This window comes from Dendrobium catenatum, unplaced genomic scaffold (assembly GCF_001605985.2).
Source record: "Dendrobium catenatum unplaced genomic scaffold, ASM160598v2 fragScaff_scaffold_34, whole genome shotgun sequence".
NCBI lineage: Eukaryota > Viridiplantae > Streptophyta > Magnoliopsida > Asparagales > Orchidaceae > Dendrobium > Dendrobium catenatum.
Window position 1 is genome coordinate 26,789 of NW_021318496.1, and position 17,763 is coordinate 44,551.

General features: G+C 34.7%; 2 protein-coding genes across 2 annotated transcripts; both read right to left on the reverse strand.

The window, feature by feature from the left end:
* Positions 1 to 4,294, reverse strand: LOC110099651 (heterogeneous nuclear ribonucleoprotein 1). Its single transcript, XM_028693316.1, has 5 exons — positions 3,885 to 4,294; positions 3,383 to 3,621; positions 1,989 to 3,186; positions 524 to 598; positions 1 to 416 (listed from the first exon to the last, which is right to left on the reverse strand). Exons 2-4 carry the CDS (start codon positions 3,611 to 3,613, stop codon positions 591 to 593), a joined length of 1,437 nt encoding a protein of 478 aa, XP_028549149.1. The 5' UTR covers positions 3,614 to 3,621; positions 3,885 to 4,294; the 3' UTR covers positions 1 to 416; positions 524 to 590.
* An 8,923-nt stretch (positions 4,295 to 13,217) lies between these two features.
* Positions 13,218 to 16,648, reverse strand: LOC110099648 (probable serine/threonine-protein kinase WNK11). Its single transcript, XM_020826859.2, has 3 exons — positions 16,279 to 16,648; positions 15,641 to 16,175; positions 13,218 to 14,301 (listed from the first exon to the last, which is right to left on the reverse strand). The coding sequence occupies exons 2-3, from the start codon at positions 16,142 to 16,144 to the stop codon at positions 13,783 to 13,785; spliced, it is 1,023 nt and encodes a 340-aa protein (XP_020682518.1). The 5' UTR covers positions 16,145 to 16,175; positions 16,279 to 16,648; the 3' UTR covers positions 13,218 to 13,782.
* Between the last annotated feature and the right edge of the window lie 1,115 nt (positions 16,649 to 17,763).

Here is a 17,763-nt window from a genome sequence, read left to right on the forward strand (position 1 = left end):
TTATACCCAACAAAACAGTTAACTTCCCACAAACTAGAGAAGTTTTCTTTTATTGAAAGGAAAAAAATGTCTATCACACTAATCACTTACATAAATTGAAACACTCTTCTCAATATATTCCGCAGTTTGGTGTTACACCTCAACTGATCCCCAAAGAAAGGAAAGCCTAAACTCAATTGTAGAGAGAGAGAGAAAAAAACACAAATCTCAAACCGTAGAGAAAATCCTATAAATTTGGGAACCTTGAAATAGAATTTTATGAAACAAGCTCCCTGGTTAGCCCTAAATAATTAACTAACCACATTATACATTCAATGAAATATTCCAAATTCACAGTCATGAACCTGCTATTACTGGTTTCTTCACCTATAATAAGATCTGACAAAAAAGAATGACACCTTCCTAGGCAGCAACACCTGAAAAAAGTTAAAAATATAGATCAATATGTTAGAAAGATTCCCTTATCAAAAAAATTTGTCTTTATAGATTTAACAGTGTAAGGAAAGAAAGAAAAGTTCAATACATTTTAAAACAAACTCCACTTGTTCGCGAAATGACATATCTAAGAAGGAAACATGCACGCAAGAATGTCATCCGTCTGCCAACAAAAAGTTCCATGTATTAGAAACTGAGCAACAATGACACTATTTCAATGAATTTTGGCATTTACTATCTCAAAGAACTTTCCATAGAAATGTTCATGAAGCAAACCAAATACAAAATTATATGAAAATTGCTCCTTATATATTGTTACAAAAGGTATGCTCGACCATTCACATGGGCATGCATTAATAGGGGAACAAACATTTTTTTTTCTTTTTTGCTTAATTTCTGTCTATTTCACTGACAGAGGCCATTTCAGTATCATTTTATCATAAAACAGCAAGTAAAACAGTATTCACAGAAAAATGAAACTTAGAATTTTGATAACTGATGTAAATTCAAAAGATAAATCACAAGTGCAGTTGTTTTATCAAGTAAACTTGTAGGAGCTTAAGATTCTTCTTTACATTATGTTTAGAATGTTTTTAGTTGTACAACAGAGTTAAGTTCATCTGTTCATACCAAGGTGCATATATAAAGTAGCCATATTTCTAGAGAATGTAAGAAATACAGATTCTACATCTCAATGGTCTGGTTGGGAAAGCGAGCCACTTTACATTTTGAATGGAATAGACCAGCTTACATCCGGTAAGCTTAGGTTTTTCACTTTCCAGATGGACTGTTTTATAGCAAATCAAGTTATCGTGTACGGCGATTTTGATGAGAAACACACCACAAGCATGGGAGAAGAGACAAAGTTAACAGCTATTTACTAGGCTCTGTTTGTCATCTGTGTTTTCCAGATGGACTGTTTTCTTTGTAGTCAAGATCTTGATCGTAAATTCATAATGCCATTCCTTCTACAATGCTTGAAGAAATTACAAATTATACTGGGCATGTCGAGGCCAACAGTTATTATTCAAAAAGAGTTAAATGCCATACACTTCAGTGATTTTCAGGAATTTTGGACAATAATGAGTGTCACCTTGAATCAGATTATGAAAGAGATTTAGGCTTCGTTTGGGACGGCTTTCTTACCGCTCCTTCAAGCAACTTTCTAGTACAAAAATTTTACTAGAGAGCTGCTTGAAGAAGTGGCAAGAAAGCCGTCCCAAACGAGGCCTTAATTTGATTGAGAGAATATATGAAATCATGAGAATGATTATGAACAGGATGAAGAAAAGAGGGTTTAAGATGCTATAGACAATTAACATGTAGTGCATATTTCAATATAAGTAAAATTTGAAGTTCAAACCATTCCAATATGTAAAATAGTTTGCAGAACAGTAAGCCAAATCCTATATAGTCTCCTAAGCATATTCAATATAGAATAAAGGTAGATCGATGAGGTAAAAGACTTTGTCTTAAACGATCAAGGGCGAAGACATAATATTCAATTACTGAAAATCTTTCTAGATTTCCAGTTACTTGGAGAAATCTCTTACCTCTATTCGTCTGCCTATTCGAAACATTATAACCACCCATGTAATCAATTGAACCACCCTTAAATGTGACATCTGAAGCTGCAGAACCAAGCCCATAACCAAATGGACTATAACCACCAAGTTTAGGAGCTGTCTGCCAATTAGGGTCGCCATGAATTGAACTTCCATCATATGAATCACTATAATTTCCTTCAAAACCATTGATGGGTGCAACAAAGGAAGAATTGGCAGAGCCAGTGCCACTGCCTCTTCCATAACTTCCACCAACCAAGCCAAAATTATTCTTCCCTGCTGCATAATTCATAGTTGCAGAAGTAAAGGTTGAATCACTCACACCATGAGCTGCAAGAGGAGAAGAAAAGCCACTCCAGTTCAGGCCACCATTGCTAAATCCAGCAATACTCCCACTTCCAGAGTTCAGGAAGGAATTTGAACCTGCAGAATTGGTGCCATAGTTTACGTCTCCATTTTCCCAAAGATTATGAGCTGCTGAGCTAAATGTTGATCCAGGATTTCCGCTACCTCCACGATAACCAATAGGATTACCAAACCTACTCGAATTTCCACCAAAGAATTGATTCAAGGAGCGACCATAACCAACGCTACCGTTGACATTCGAGCTTCCACCATAAATTTGGTTCATCCCAGGCTCAAAATTCATTCCAATTCCGTAACCAGGAGTCAAAGAAGGGATGGCCTTCCTTCCACCAGTTAAAGGACCAAATCTACCATCCATTCTAATGCCATAGCTACCCATTGAGGTTGGATTGTAACCCTGATTATATCCATTAAGAAAGTTATTAATTCTATTAATACCATGGTTATATTCCCCTATTGGTAACCTCAAGTTAGGCCCTGGTGAAAGCTCTTTCGGAACAGCTCTCTTGACTTCCACCATCTTTCCATTGAGTTCATGAAAAATTTTATGCAACACCTTATCTACAGCATCTTCTGAGTCAAAGGTTATGAAACCAAATCCTCTTGGCCTTTGAGTATTGTGATCATACATTACAATAACATCAGTGATGGTTCCGAACTGTTCAAAATACTTCTTGAAGTCAGCGTCCGTCACACTGGAAGCAAGGCCTCCAACAAATATCTTTTTGGTTCGACCAAGACCAGGCGAAGCTTGGATGCTGCTGTTGTTTCTATTAAGTATATGGTGATCATCCCTTGGAACAGCCTTTTTGGCTTCAACCTGTCATGCATCAACTAGAATGAGACTCAATAGGAATCTACAATGAGATAACTCAGTTTTCAGAAGTGGAAAGAGCGGCATCGAAAGTTGAGATTTTTCTGCAGGTGATTGCATGAAAGATCGAATTTTTATATTTGCAACTCTAATAACATGATCTGATGCCTATGAGAAAATGAAAAGTAAGAAATGTAGTTACCATCCTGCCATCAATCTGATGTTTCTCCATGACAACTCTGTCAGCAACGGCGGGATCAGCAAAGACAACAAACCCGAATCCCCGGGCACGACCAGTTGTCCTGTCCTTCATGATGACCGCCTCCACAACCTCCCCAAAGTTCTTGAAGTACCCCCGAAGACGATCCTCATTGGTGTCCCAGGAAATTCCCCCAATAAAAAGTTTCCCACGATCAGACTCCATTCTCTCCATGATCCTCCCTGCAAGTTCCGGCGCAGAATTTACAATCAAACAATCATGAATATATGACCCGAGGCTCAAACCAACTAGAAACCGCAAATTCATCACAAACACAATCAGTGCAAACTAGATCCAATCCCAAACAAACAATTTAAAGCAGAAAGACCAAAACTCGGATAACAAAATCCAATCTTTACAACTCCGATCGGTTTCTTAACCAAAGCGGATTCAAAGATGGCTAGCATAGATCCAAAACAAAAGAAACCTCAATAAAAGCGCCTACCTTCACAAACGCAGCACAAATAAGTAAACGTATTGCAGAAGAGAGGAAACGTTCTTTGCAAATCAATAAAGGAAGCTCGGATCTTTGTCAGATCGAACAAACGTGAAGTTGAATCTAGATACGACAGACTAATCAAATTGAACCAAATAGTTTGATGGACGCTCAACGGGCGATCCGAGGTCCGTCTTGCTATGCGAGGATGGGTAATGCCCTCTCTTCTTCTATCTCTAAGATCCGGAAGTCGGCATAGACAGATCAGAGTTCCTCATCGCCTTCCCCACCTTCCCCCGTCTCCTTATATAGCCCTCACGCCTCTTCGATATTTTCACTTTTTTTTACCTCTCTCTCTCTCTCTGGTTTTTCTTCAGAAAGGAAGAAACCAAACCGGGAATACGAAGACGGGAGAGAGAGAGAGAGAGAGGGAGTCCTGCTGTCATTAAGAAAAAGGAGATTTTTCGGTGGGAGTTTTTTGTTAATACTTGATTTGTATTTTATTTATATTTATATTAGTAAAAAATATATGCAATTTGTGCACTTAATTACAAATTTATGATTTCTTAAATCTCATAGTATTTTGAATTTGTATTTATTGATAATTTTATTTAAATATTTGTGACATTATAAGTTTATAACTATTTAAATTTTTTTTGAGAAAATAATTGAATAAATTATATAAAAAAGTATTAGTCTTACTAGAATTTAAGCATTTGATTTAAAATAATAATCAAATGGATATATTTTAAATAATTTTTATTAATATATATATACATTTTTTATTGCTTTATAAAACTAATTTTTAATACAAATTTTTTTTTTGAAAGCGGAAAAAAAAAAACAATAGTCTAAAGCTGTCCCAAACGAAGCTTTAAATTGATATATATCACTTAAGGAGTTGACATTTGGTGCATTATATCATTCTTATATATCACAATTTTGAATGTATATTCAAATATATTTAAAAATTATCTATCAAACTCATTTATATTGTTATTTTTTAAATTTAAATATGCTCAGATATTATTCGTGGCTCAGCCATCACATGACTAATTGAGCATCGAGAAATTATTAGGTTCAGAGTCCGGATGTAGAGATACGTCCGAACTCTAATAAAATGTTGACACGTGGAGTGGACACATGGATGAGTGGACACATGGATATTCAATTGGATTTATTTTTAACTTTATATATTTAATGTGTTCACCAAACTTTAAGTCAAGCTCATCAAAAACACAGCAAAAATGCATGTAAAGTACAGTCTAAGTGCAACTAAAGCACGTATAAAGTGCAAGTCAAGCTCAAGTAAAGAGCACCAAAAAAATACAATCAAAGTGCAATCCACGTGTCAAATTTTAAGAGGATGTCCAGACGTATCTCTATGTCAAGACTTTGCACATAATAATCCCTCTTGAGCATAACAATTTTATCAATTTTTAAGTAATTTCTCAAGAAACTAACAATGGTAGCATGTTTTCTCAATTTTATCCTTATGCACGTGACAAATATTTGTCGTGGAGTCACTCAACTACATGAATCTTTTTTCTTCATTATGTCGTATTAATAATGAAATTCTCTTTTAAATCTAATAAAAAAATATCATTTTTAATACCTTCTAACTAATATTTTTAGGTTAACTCCTACCTTTTTAATATAAGCTGGCTCTAAAATATCTACTCTCCTAAGTCGGCTTTAAAATTTTAAAAAATCACCGGAAGGCTGACGTTTTATGTTAAGACACTCACTATAATCGTATCTGACACATGAGATACTTCAATCTTTTCACGTAAATACTCATTTCATGTTTTATCTCTAAATATAAAACTACTCATCCACTTGACCATCACATATCTCTACAACACTTAAGTTATGCTTCGTTTGGGACATCATTCGTACTGCTTCCTAAAACATTTTTCTAATATAAAATTTTATAATTTAAGAAAATTTTATGGTAAAAATTGCTTTAGAAAGCAACAAAAAAATTGTCTCAAACCAAACTTTAATTTTAGGATTCCTTATTAATGGACAACATTCTGCACCATATATAAATTTTTTTTTTTTTGGAAATAAACTTAATTTGATCATTATTTAAATTTAAATGAACTTAAATTTACAATTAACTTCTTTCTATTAGCTTAATTATTTGCTATATGAAATGCATATATATATATATATATATATATATATATATATAATATGGTGATTATAGCTTTGTGTCTTATGACAAAAGGTTTAGCCGTTTTGGTCGAAACAGAAAACAACTAAATTGTCACGTGCATAAGGAGATTCTTCATCATGCTAACGACTAAATTTTGGTAAGTTTGAAGACTAATTAGGTTAAAATAGTAATTTAAAGAGATCCATTATTTGCTTGAAATAAAAAATACTTTGTTAATAAAAAATAATGTAAAACTTTAAAGCCATTTATTGCACGCTTTTGCTCAAAAGTTCAATAAAAATTGGATTTTTATCTCTCTAATTTAAAACCTTAATGGTCTTTTTTTTATCAAATCAAAGAGTGTGTCTTTTTATTTTCTAAAGCTTTTTTAATTACGACAATAGTGTCAGATATATTATTAAAAATTTATCATAATTAGTTTTGATTATTTATTTTATTTTGAAAATAATATAAATTTAAATTAATTCATCAACATTTATATTAAAATCTGTTTCAAAATAAATTCAATGATATAAAATTATTTAAATTAAAATATGATAATAAGATGTTAACTAAATTTTCATCTATTTTTTTATTATGATGAATATTAACTTTCTTAAATTTGATTTAATTTGAGTGCAATATATAAATAATTTGTATTACAGTCATAAAGAAATAATTTTAAAAACTTTAAAAATTAAATTATTTTTCTTAAGAATTCATAAACTTTTTAAAGTTGTGCTCCTTTAATAAGTAATTGTGCTTTTTTTTTCATTTTTTAGTTATACAAATGATAATTACGCTAATTAAATTTACAAACCACAAATTACATAAAAAATCATAGATTTATTTGTTGGTTTATTAAATTTAATGGTCTTAAAATTTATGTGATTATTATGTCAATTTATTAACAATTATGTTTGAGAATTTTACCTTTTCTCCACCTATAATGTATGGATAAATATAAGGTTTATGAATATCCTAATCATTATTATTATGATGATGACGATTTTTTTAGCTGAATTATTTTCTTAGAAAATTATATTTTTTGCATTTTCATATTAGGAGGAATGATCAATATATGTTGCACAAGCTTAGCTTTGTATTATAATCAAAAGTAAATATTTGGGGTCATTTTATTTGCTGAAAAAGAAATGAAAAGTATAATTAATACAATATAAAATGAATGCAATGTATTTGATAGATTTTTGAGTTATTTGGATAAATGTAAAATTTATTACATCGAATGTGTGAGTAGAATCAAATTTAGTGTATCAAATGCTAGGCCATATGCGTGAGAAAAGTCTAAGAATTATCCAGTCAAGAGGTAAAATTCTAAGGGGGCAGATTTCTTATTACTTCTTAAAACTGTTTTTTATAAAAATTGAACTTTTTATTAAAAAGCTGCTTTAAAAAGTATTAAGAAAATCATCCAAAACGAAGCCTAAATCTTTTTTTATTTTATATACAAAATGAAAAAACTTGGCTGAAAATGAAATAGAACATAAATCCGCTACCTATCTGAAAATGTTAGAGGGTACGACTACAGAATTTAAAAAATACTACATTACTCTTGGGATTAATATGGAGAGAATGATATGAGAAACTCCACAACAAAATGAAGTAGTTAAGAGAATAAATAGAGATCTCGATGAGCATGCAACAAGTATGAGATTGCATGCAAGTCTTTTGAAGGAGAGATTATTAGGTGTGAAGTCCGTACGCGTCCAGAGGCCAATTATGGCGTGCCACGTCATCCAATATACTGTGTATTAAGTGATGTGACACATCTGAATGAATCTACTGATACGTCCGGACACCGCACGTAATAACTTTTTTTCTATAGAAGGCCTTCAAAATAGATGCAAGAAATATAGCATCATCTCAAACTAATTGAGATCATCAGTTGCACTTAATTTTGGATTTTTAAGAAGCCTAGACCAATAGGATCGGAGGGTATACATATCATATTTAAAGGCTTTTACTTGCTTAGGAATTAGGATGCAAAATGGCCCGAGTGGTACATTGAATCTTTGCATGCAAATGATTTTTCAAGTGGGAGCTAAACATGATTAGGGGTGTCAATTTTTGACACGATCCGAATCCGACCCAGAAAAATTCGGTTTCGGGTCAACTCGGACCCGAAACAGGTTAGGCTCGGGTTCAACAAATCAATCCATTTTAAAAATCGGGTCGGGTTCTAGTTGACCCAGCAACCCGAAATTGACATAAAAACTTGTATTTGACACAAAAATTCGTTTTTGATTCGAAAATCAAAGATAGCCCGATTTTTTACCCGAAAAATAGCAATTTTGGGTCAACCTCGGGTCATTCGTGTCGGGTTCGGGTCCGAAAACCTAACCTGTTTTTAAAACGGGTCGGGTTTGAGTTGACTTGAATAGTGATGTGTCAGTTTCAGGTTCGACACGAACCCGACCCGTTGACCTGAATTGACACCCATAATGTTGATAGAATAAATGAAATCTATTTATAAAAATAACTTCTCAATACTAATTAATTTAGTTGCCTAAAAATAAGAAGGCGCTACAAAATAAATGGATGTACAAAGTGATGGGAGAACATACAAGAATCAAAAGAAACAAGACTGCTTATTGTTTAGGGATTTCAATAGAAAGAAGGTAAATACTTTATATGTCATCAAAAAATTCATTTCTTCAAGCATGAATCTCGATGTATTATTCACATTATGAATTTTTAAAATTAAATTTAGGATCATCCGAGCTCTGATTTTAGAAAATGTACAATTGAATTGAATATCTTGGTGAGATGAACTCAATTATTTCGAATGTGATTTGATCGGAGTGCAAATTAAGTCCAAATCAAGGCATCAATACAAAATTTTTTGCATTTGTTGAAGGATCAAATAATATTTGAATCTTACATTCTTACAGTCAAATCGAGTGTCTCAATAAGATGAATTCAAAGAGCTTAAGATCACTCAATTCTAACATTATTAATGCTTTTATATACTAAAAATATAATCTATAATTGAGGAAATCAATATGAGTCGTCCAATAGTGTTATGAGATTTTTGCTAAATTTATCAAAATACAACTCAAAATTTATTTTTAGACTTCTATCCTCTACATAAAAGGGAGGAGGCCTTGACCTAAACTTGAAGTTGGAGTTAGAGATAATAGTGCATGACGATTGGTGTTGATATAACACCAACAACTGCAGTTGTCTAAAGCTGCCAACTTCATTACTAATAATTTCGACCAATGTCATCATCTATAAGGTTGATGCACATAATCGATGCAAAATGATAATGCCAACTAACTTTATCATTTACCTTATCCATAAAATTAATGCATGCATTGATTATGAGGCTAATGTACATAATGGACATAAATGTTAGTGTTGAGAAATGATTGATGCTAAAGACCGTCGACAACAAGTGTCATCGTCATACTAATCACCTGATCACCATTGCTACTATCTTTTAACTTCAAGCTACCGCAATCTCCTGATCACCATTGCTTCTATCTTTTAACTTCGAGCTACCGCAATATCCTGATCACCATTGCTACTATCATTTAACTTCGAGCTACTGCAATATCCCGATCACCATTGCTACTATCTTTTAACTTCGAGCTACCGTAATCTCCTGATCACCATTGCTAGTATCTTTTAACTAGTGTTGCCTAACAATTTTCACATTACTATTATCTCCTTCTGTCATTATCACCAACAAAATTGATGCACGTCATTATCTTTAAAGTTGATGCATATCATTGACACCAATGTTGATGCCTACCAATTTCATTGTCCATTATCACCAATAATATTGATGCAAGTCATCGCTTATAAGATTGCTGCACTCCATTGATGCTCATCATAACCTGTAAGATTGATACATGTCATCAATGTTTGTAAGATTGATGAACACTATCGAGACCAAGGCTGATGTCAATCGACTGTATCAATTGTTCTCGTTCATATAACAATGCACATCATCACTAACAATGTTGATACGTGTTGTTGACACTAATTTTGATTCCCAATGTCAACAACACGATTATATTAGATGCCTCCTTTCCTCAAATACGAACAATCAAGCCTGTCACATATTATCTCTCAAAGACAACTCCAATATCTAAAGCCTCTTATAACTTTCACCATGAAATACATCTTCCATAGTTAATATCTATTAGATTGTATTAACTCTACCTCAATTATAGATAAGGACATCATTTGCAATTGATGGCATAGTACATAAGCGAAATTCTTTCAATTAGGTCAGAAACTATAATTTTTTCCCTTTCATATTTCCACATAAACACTTTCAAGCCTCCTATAATATTCATTTACATGCGTGTGTGCTAGACCTTCGTAAAAAAGTAAGACATTAAATTGCATTTTCTATCATGAATATTCTAACATGCAATAATACTTTGTAAATTAATATATTATCAATTGTTGACATGTAAATTGGAATTATGTGTTATTAATATTGGTATTCTAAAAGTAGAGAAGATTAGTAATAATAATTATGAAATTAATTGATAAGGCTATCAAGTACCACTGTGGATAACTCAGATGATCTATCTATCTGTAATGTTGAATTTTATTTTTGGGATAAATCTTTAAATAAATAAGTCTAATAAATTATTTAAATTTGGCCCCTTAAAGTTTATATATATAATTTCATGCAACTTTAAGGGTTTCTTTCCTTAAGTACTTTTAGAGTATTCAAATTTGGATCAAATAATAAAGCACAATAATTTTGATTTCATATATAAAATAAAAAGAATGAAAATAATTAATTTTTTAGTACAAACAAATGTACACCTCAATACTAAAACTAGTCATTAGAAAAAAGTATTTATAAATCTTAATTATTACAATCAATAAACAAATAAATTTATTATTTAATAATTATAAGCCAAACTAAATTAATTTATTCAAATCATTCAATTATTTATTAACAATTTTCAATCAAATAAGTATACCTCTAATCTTACTAAACATTTTTTACTTTGCCTTTCAAAATCAACACAACCTTGCAAAGTCAAAGGAACTGACTGGTGTACATTTACGCTCAAATTCGTAGCACACTGGTTGAAATAAGTTAGAGAACCCTAATGAGCTTGATTTGGAATTTTTATTCGGTCCGGACACCTGATGTAGCTGTACATCCGGACACCAATAAAATGTCGCCACGTGCTCTTATTCTTTACTGTGCGGCCCCGGCGACCCGACCCGGAACGGAAACCCGATATTGTTATATTCGTGTATTGCTAGGTATTGCTCTGTATTGCTAGGTATTGTTTGACAATAACGAGAAATACCACTCTGTCAAGACCAATACCGAGCAATACCTAGCAAAACCGGGGTATTGCTCGGTATTGCTAGGTATTGGTATTTACATAATGGTATTTCTCGTTACCGAGCAATACCATGGTATGTACAAATCAGCTAATACATAGCAATATTGGGTTCCGGTCTGGGTCGGGTCGTCGGGCCGCACGGTAAAGAGTAAGAGCACGTTGCGATATTTTATTGGCGTCCGGATGTAGAACTACGTCAAGTGTCCGGACCTAATAAAAATTCCTTGATTTGAGGGCTCAACCTGCCCGAAATAATATAAAATAATATTTTTCACAGGCTCTTTCTTAAAATTTTAATTCTACTACTCATGTGGGATAAGATTTTTCTACAGATATTATAGAGCTAATTATTCTAGTTATTTAATGCTCTCCGTTTCTTTTATGTGAAAATGACTTTCAATTGTGGACAGTTAGGAATTGTACTTATTAAACTTTTATTATTAATTAAAGCTAATTATTCTAATTAATTAATGCTCTCTATTTCTTTAAGTGAAAAATGACTCTCTAATGTGGATGTTTTTTTTTTTTTTTTTTGGGGGGGGGGGTTTTTTTTTTTTTTTTTTGGGGGGGGGGAAAACCCCACAGAAGGGGCCTCTAATGTGGATCATTAGGAATTGTACTTATTGTAAATTAGGGCTAACTATTATTGCAATTAAAGATATTCGTATTTTTTTTTTAACAAAAGGAAAATGATATTAAATAAACGAAAGATACATTACAAGATCACGATCGGGCCATATCAATAGGGGTATGATCAACGAAAAACCAAAATCAGAAACGAATCAACACGGACACAGGCCGACACCCAGTTGTTATGGAGGGTCATCCAATGAGGATCCAAAAATCGACAAGAAACCAAAAACAAGTAGCAACCAGCATACCACCACGGTTGCCCAACCCTGACCATCATAGGTGCATGTAAAATAACTACTTCCTCATCGTTCAAATCCAAACCAACGAAGACATCTGAAACCTTATAGTAGCCAAAAACCACATCCCACGAAAAGAGCACAAGAAATCATTTCTTTTTCGACTTTCGTTTACGATTTCCGACAATATTATCCAACGAACCAATTTCCAAACCACCATCAAAAGTATCCTCGCCTTCAGACGGCAAATCATCGTGTAACCAATCACAATGCCACCGGACATTGTTTCTAGTTAGATGGACTTATAAATTAGCATTTGAAATAATCGAAATAGGCACTTCCACCAGCAAATACACACCAACCCCTGTAAGTTAACATCACCACCATCATCCTAAGAAATCGAGTTAGCATCGAAAGACTCCACACTAACATGAAACAAATGACTAGCTATAGAATTAACACTACAATGAGAATCAAATAAATTCGCACAGCCAGAAGCCACAGATAGAGGGCCCCCACCCAATAAAGATATTCATATTACTTAGGGCTAGCCAACTTGTTAATTAGGGAAAGCTACGTATTATATATGACCAAGGATATGATTTTCATTTAATGCAAGCATTATGTTTCACCGGTTTAGATTGTGGTATGCATCTAAATGATGTTGAAGTGTTGTGGATTTAATAATATATCTCTATTTTATTTGTGTGTATCATGTGATAGGTATTAGCGATGTTAAACAAGCTAAAATGTGTCTGACTTTACTAGAGATCTTGATTAACATATATGATCATATAAACTTTAATATTTCATTCCTTGCAATTATATTTGATCTATGAGAGATATGCATAAAATATTAAAATTTTAGATGTCAAATATATAAATAACATAATATAAAGTGGTATATATATAAATCACCTAAATATAAATCCACAAATTGACACTCTTCTAAGATATTGAATCAAATGAAAACATATGCATGTCAAAAGAGAGACACTGAAAATATTCGGGGTTTTTTATCAATAAAAAAACAAGCAACGGTAAACCAAAGAGATCCACATCCTAAGAGGCTGTTTGGTAGCAGAATTTAGGCCGGATTTGAGCTAAATCCAACCAAACAGCCTAAAATGCAAAACCAAATCTCACTGCAAATGAAAACCACTATAGACGAAAAATTCCGCCTTTTCATGCTAAATCCCGAATTTCCAAAACCCTGCATTTTCCCGGATTTACGAAATCCTCTGCCTCTATTGGAGCGGGAAAGAAGAAACTCCACTCAAAATTTTCAACCTCCTTAAATCCCGAGTAGAATGGCCAAACAGTCACATATGAATATATGATTTAACAGAATTTATCATGAATGTACCAAACAATTTTCAGGATTTAAATCCCCTCAGAATTTCCTAAATCCAAATTAAGAGGATTTACGAAATCCTACTTAAATGAAATCCTGGGTGCTATCAAACAGCCCCTAAGGATTCCTATCTAACCATAAAAGAATCAGCAAACTATAAGAGAGCGAGTACTCAAGGTATGATCGCGGCAGTGAGTGGGCGTCTTGGAGGTCCGGCGGGAACTGAAGAAGTTGAAGGATCTATCACCTTCTGCACAACAGCTTTGTCACTGGAGTTAGCAGATGGAACATGTGAGGGCGGCCACGGGAGCGGGAGGGCGGCGGTGACGTCGTCTAGGCCGGCGAAGAAGGGATCATTAAGAAGCTCGGCGGCGGAGGGGCGGGAGCGGGGAGTGCCGAGGCAGCGTTCAATGAATGTCTGCACTTCGGGGTCACGGACCTTGCTGAGGGAGGCGGGACGAACGCCGGCGGTGACCTTGCGGTAGATTTTAGGTACAGAGTCGCACTCGCTGTAGGGGATTTCTTTCGTCATCATCTCAAGGACGCACATTCCGAAGGAGTAAATATCTACTTGCTCCGTGTAGTCCTCCTCGTAGAGCTCCGGCGCCATGAACTCCGGCGTTCCGAGGATCGAGTGGGCTAAGTGGCTCTGGCCAACGATGGCGGCAAGACCCAGGTCGCCGATCTTCACCTGAAGGACCAAAAAAATTGTACATTTACACTGAACTTTTGTTTCAATTGCTACAAATAATTAACTGATATGGTGTCTTGCAGGTTAACCAATTAAAATTAGACTAATCCTAACAATGTTCAATACATTAATTAAAAAAAAAAAAAGCCAATTGCAAGTCCGAACATGATTTTTTGATATCAAAATATTTGGTTAACCCAAACTTTTGTTAGAAATAATTAAACTTAAATAGGACATTTGCAAATTAAGTATTTTCTAATAAGCATCCATAAAGCCAGATTTTTTTTCAGCTGCCATATAAATTCAATGGACTGCTCCATTCCTTAATGAATATACAATTCTTTGACGAATTCATTCGAGGAATTTACTCCAGTATGTTTTTTATGCAATCATTTCTTATTATGAACAACCCATACAAAGTTATTACTCGAGAGAAATTATTTAAGGAAAGTCAAATAGGCAAAGCTAGGGGTGCAACTGAGTCGAGCTGGCTCGTGAGCTGACTCGAGCTCGATTCTGTAACAGGCTTAACGAGCTGAGCTTATTGAGCTCGAACACAATTTCGAGCTCAATAGCTTATCGAGCTCGAGCTTAAACAACCCATTACTTGACTCGCGAGCTCGTCGAGCAGCTCATGAATGAAATCCCATGCGGAAAAACGAAGTCGCACGTGGAAAAAGCTGGCATAGACGTAAGCTGGATTGAAGCTCGAGCGACGACGCCGATGCTGGCGACGACGAGGACACTGGCAAAGGACGCTGGTATGACGAACAGACTGAGCTCGAAATGCTGCTCGAGCTCGGTATTTGAAAGTCAAGTTTGACTCGAACACCTTCTGACTCTAACTCGACTCGACTCGACTAGACTCATTTGAAACCTTAGGCAAAGCTAGCAAATAAATAAATACTAATTAAAAAAATAAAAATTCTTGTTTTGAGTGCTTGACACGATTTGCTAGCGGAATTGCGGGATGTAGAGGATTCAGAGAATATTCCATCACGGTGGCAAAAGCGCAACAAACTCGGAGAGAAAGATGAACAATTCAACGTAATTTGTTTATTTTTATTGCAAAACTGGATAAGAAATTTGAAAAATAGCAAATTAAAACCCAATCAAAGATTCTGCTGAATTTTCGAAAATGAATCAACATCCCGCAAGGAAATTTTACTAAAAAATCTCTCAATTAAATTTTATTTCAGACACGTGAGATACCTAGATTCCAAAGCATTCCAATAAAAACGGGAAACAGGCAAAACGATTTTCCCTAAATAATCCATAATATTAAAAATAGTTAAAGGCAGACAGCTATTTTTGCTGGGGACATCGTCAGTGTGTGTACCTTGCCGGTGTTCCCATTCATGAATACATTGCTGCAGTTGAGATCGCGGTGAATGATGCACGGATCGTGCTTATGGAGATAATCCAGACCAACGAGGATCTGGCGACTCCACTTTTTCATGGCCTTCAGAGAGACGTGACAATGCTTTCTTCGGTATTCTCTCAGATTACCTGAGGTGCATACCTCTGTTATAAAGTTCAGGGTGCTGGTCTCGTCGTCGGTCCACACGTTATACAGCACAATAATGTTCTCGTGACGCAGAGACCGGAGAAGACGAACCTCCGAGAAAAGTCTCTTAAGCATCTGCGAGTCCTCTTTGAAGCTCTGCAGCCTCACTTGGTTCCAGGCTACCTCAATACCCTCTTCCTGGTCGAACCCTCTGTAAACCTTCTTGGTGGCGCCGATACCGAGGAGATCTGCATATCTCCCATACCTTCCCGTTGGATCCATCTCCACAAACGGCTCTGCATCCTTGTCCGACGGATCCGGCCTTACGCACGGCATCCTCGCTCTAAGCGCAACCAAATCCAAAACACTACAAAATTGCAATCCAAGTATCACAAATTGAACCAGTTAGCGCATAAAAACCAATTTCAATCGCTCGTTCTAAGAATGAAAAGGTTAAATTAAAAAAATACCTTGCTAAATCTCCGGCACCCGGCAATCAGGAGAGCCGCAGTCGGAGAAACCCTGCAGCGATCAAATAAACACGGAGGCGGCACAGATCACAAGGAAATATGAAGTTCTTGATTTCCTCAGGTGGCGATTACTACTTGCCATCGGAAACCTAAAAGGAACGTAAAATCAATGGAAACCCTAGGGTTTCTGCCTTTGATTCGAAAAATACCGAGAAGGATCGAAAAGAGAAAAAGACGAGAGAAAAAGAATCAAATCAACTAGCGGAAGATGCTTGAGCTATTCCCTCTTCCGAATCCAAGGAAGAAGAACATCAAGCGGCTGCGAAAACTTTGCGGAGAAAGCTTGCGAAGAATTCTGGATAGAAAAAGAAGGTTGTGATAGCCTAGCTGTATTTATAGGAAGGAATAACTTTCGTTCCGGGTTTCGTTGAAAATTCGAATTAAACGGACACCCCTACAAGTTGGGAGCTTCGCTACCACAAACGAAAAGTTTGATTTAGACCGTTCGATCTATCATCTACGGCGATGGAATAGCGGTGGCCTGCGCAGCACCGTTAGTATGTCAAGTAGACGATGTGTACTACAATTATATGGAGAATCCATGTGTTCAAATTTAGGTCCCTTATTTCCAAAAATAAAAATAAATTTTTAGCATACAAATTTATTTTAAATTGTGAAAAAATAATTGTCAAATAAGAATTATGATTATGATTTATAAAAAATAGTAATAAAAGTGTCTCAAAGAAAATTGTTATTTAATTAGTTGTGTAGCGAATGAGTTAGCTTTATATTGATGGTCAGTTATTTTGATGATAATACGAGTTGATTGATGAGTTCTTTGGGAAATTAATCTATATTAATATACAGCTTTGTCGGTTATGAACGGGTTAAGTAGCTTAATATTATGACTTGAATTGTTGGAGATTTATGTATGAGTTAAAGTTTTGTTTGGAATATTTTTTTGTTATTATTTTTTTGACTGCTTTCTAAAGTAATTTTTTAGAATTTTTGTACTAAAAATTTACTTTAGAAAGCAGTAAAAAAGTTGTTACAAATGATACGTTAAGCTTTGTTGGGGACAATTTTTTATTGCTTTTTATAATAATTTTTAGTACAATTTTTTTAAATTAATAAAAAATTAGTGGTTGAAAATTGTTCTAAATAAAATCTTAAGCTGAATAGTTTTTTTAACATGATTAAAACCTTAATAATGATTTGATTAGGGCATCTCAAAAGAATATATAGGTATTTGAATTCTTTCATTCTCTTATCCTTTACAAAAGTGATAAGAGCTACAAGTAGACCTGTCAATTTCGGGTTACGGGTCGAACCCGACCCGACCCGTAACTGACCCAGCTTTATTCGGGTTCGGGTCAACCCGACCCGTTTTTATAAACGGGTCGTTTTTCGAAACCCGAACCCGACCCGCTTCGGGTTCAGGTCAACCCGACCTGCTTCGGGTTCGGGTCAACCCGACCCGACCCG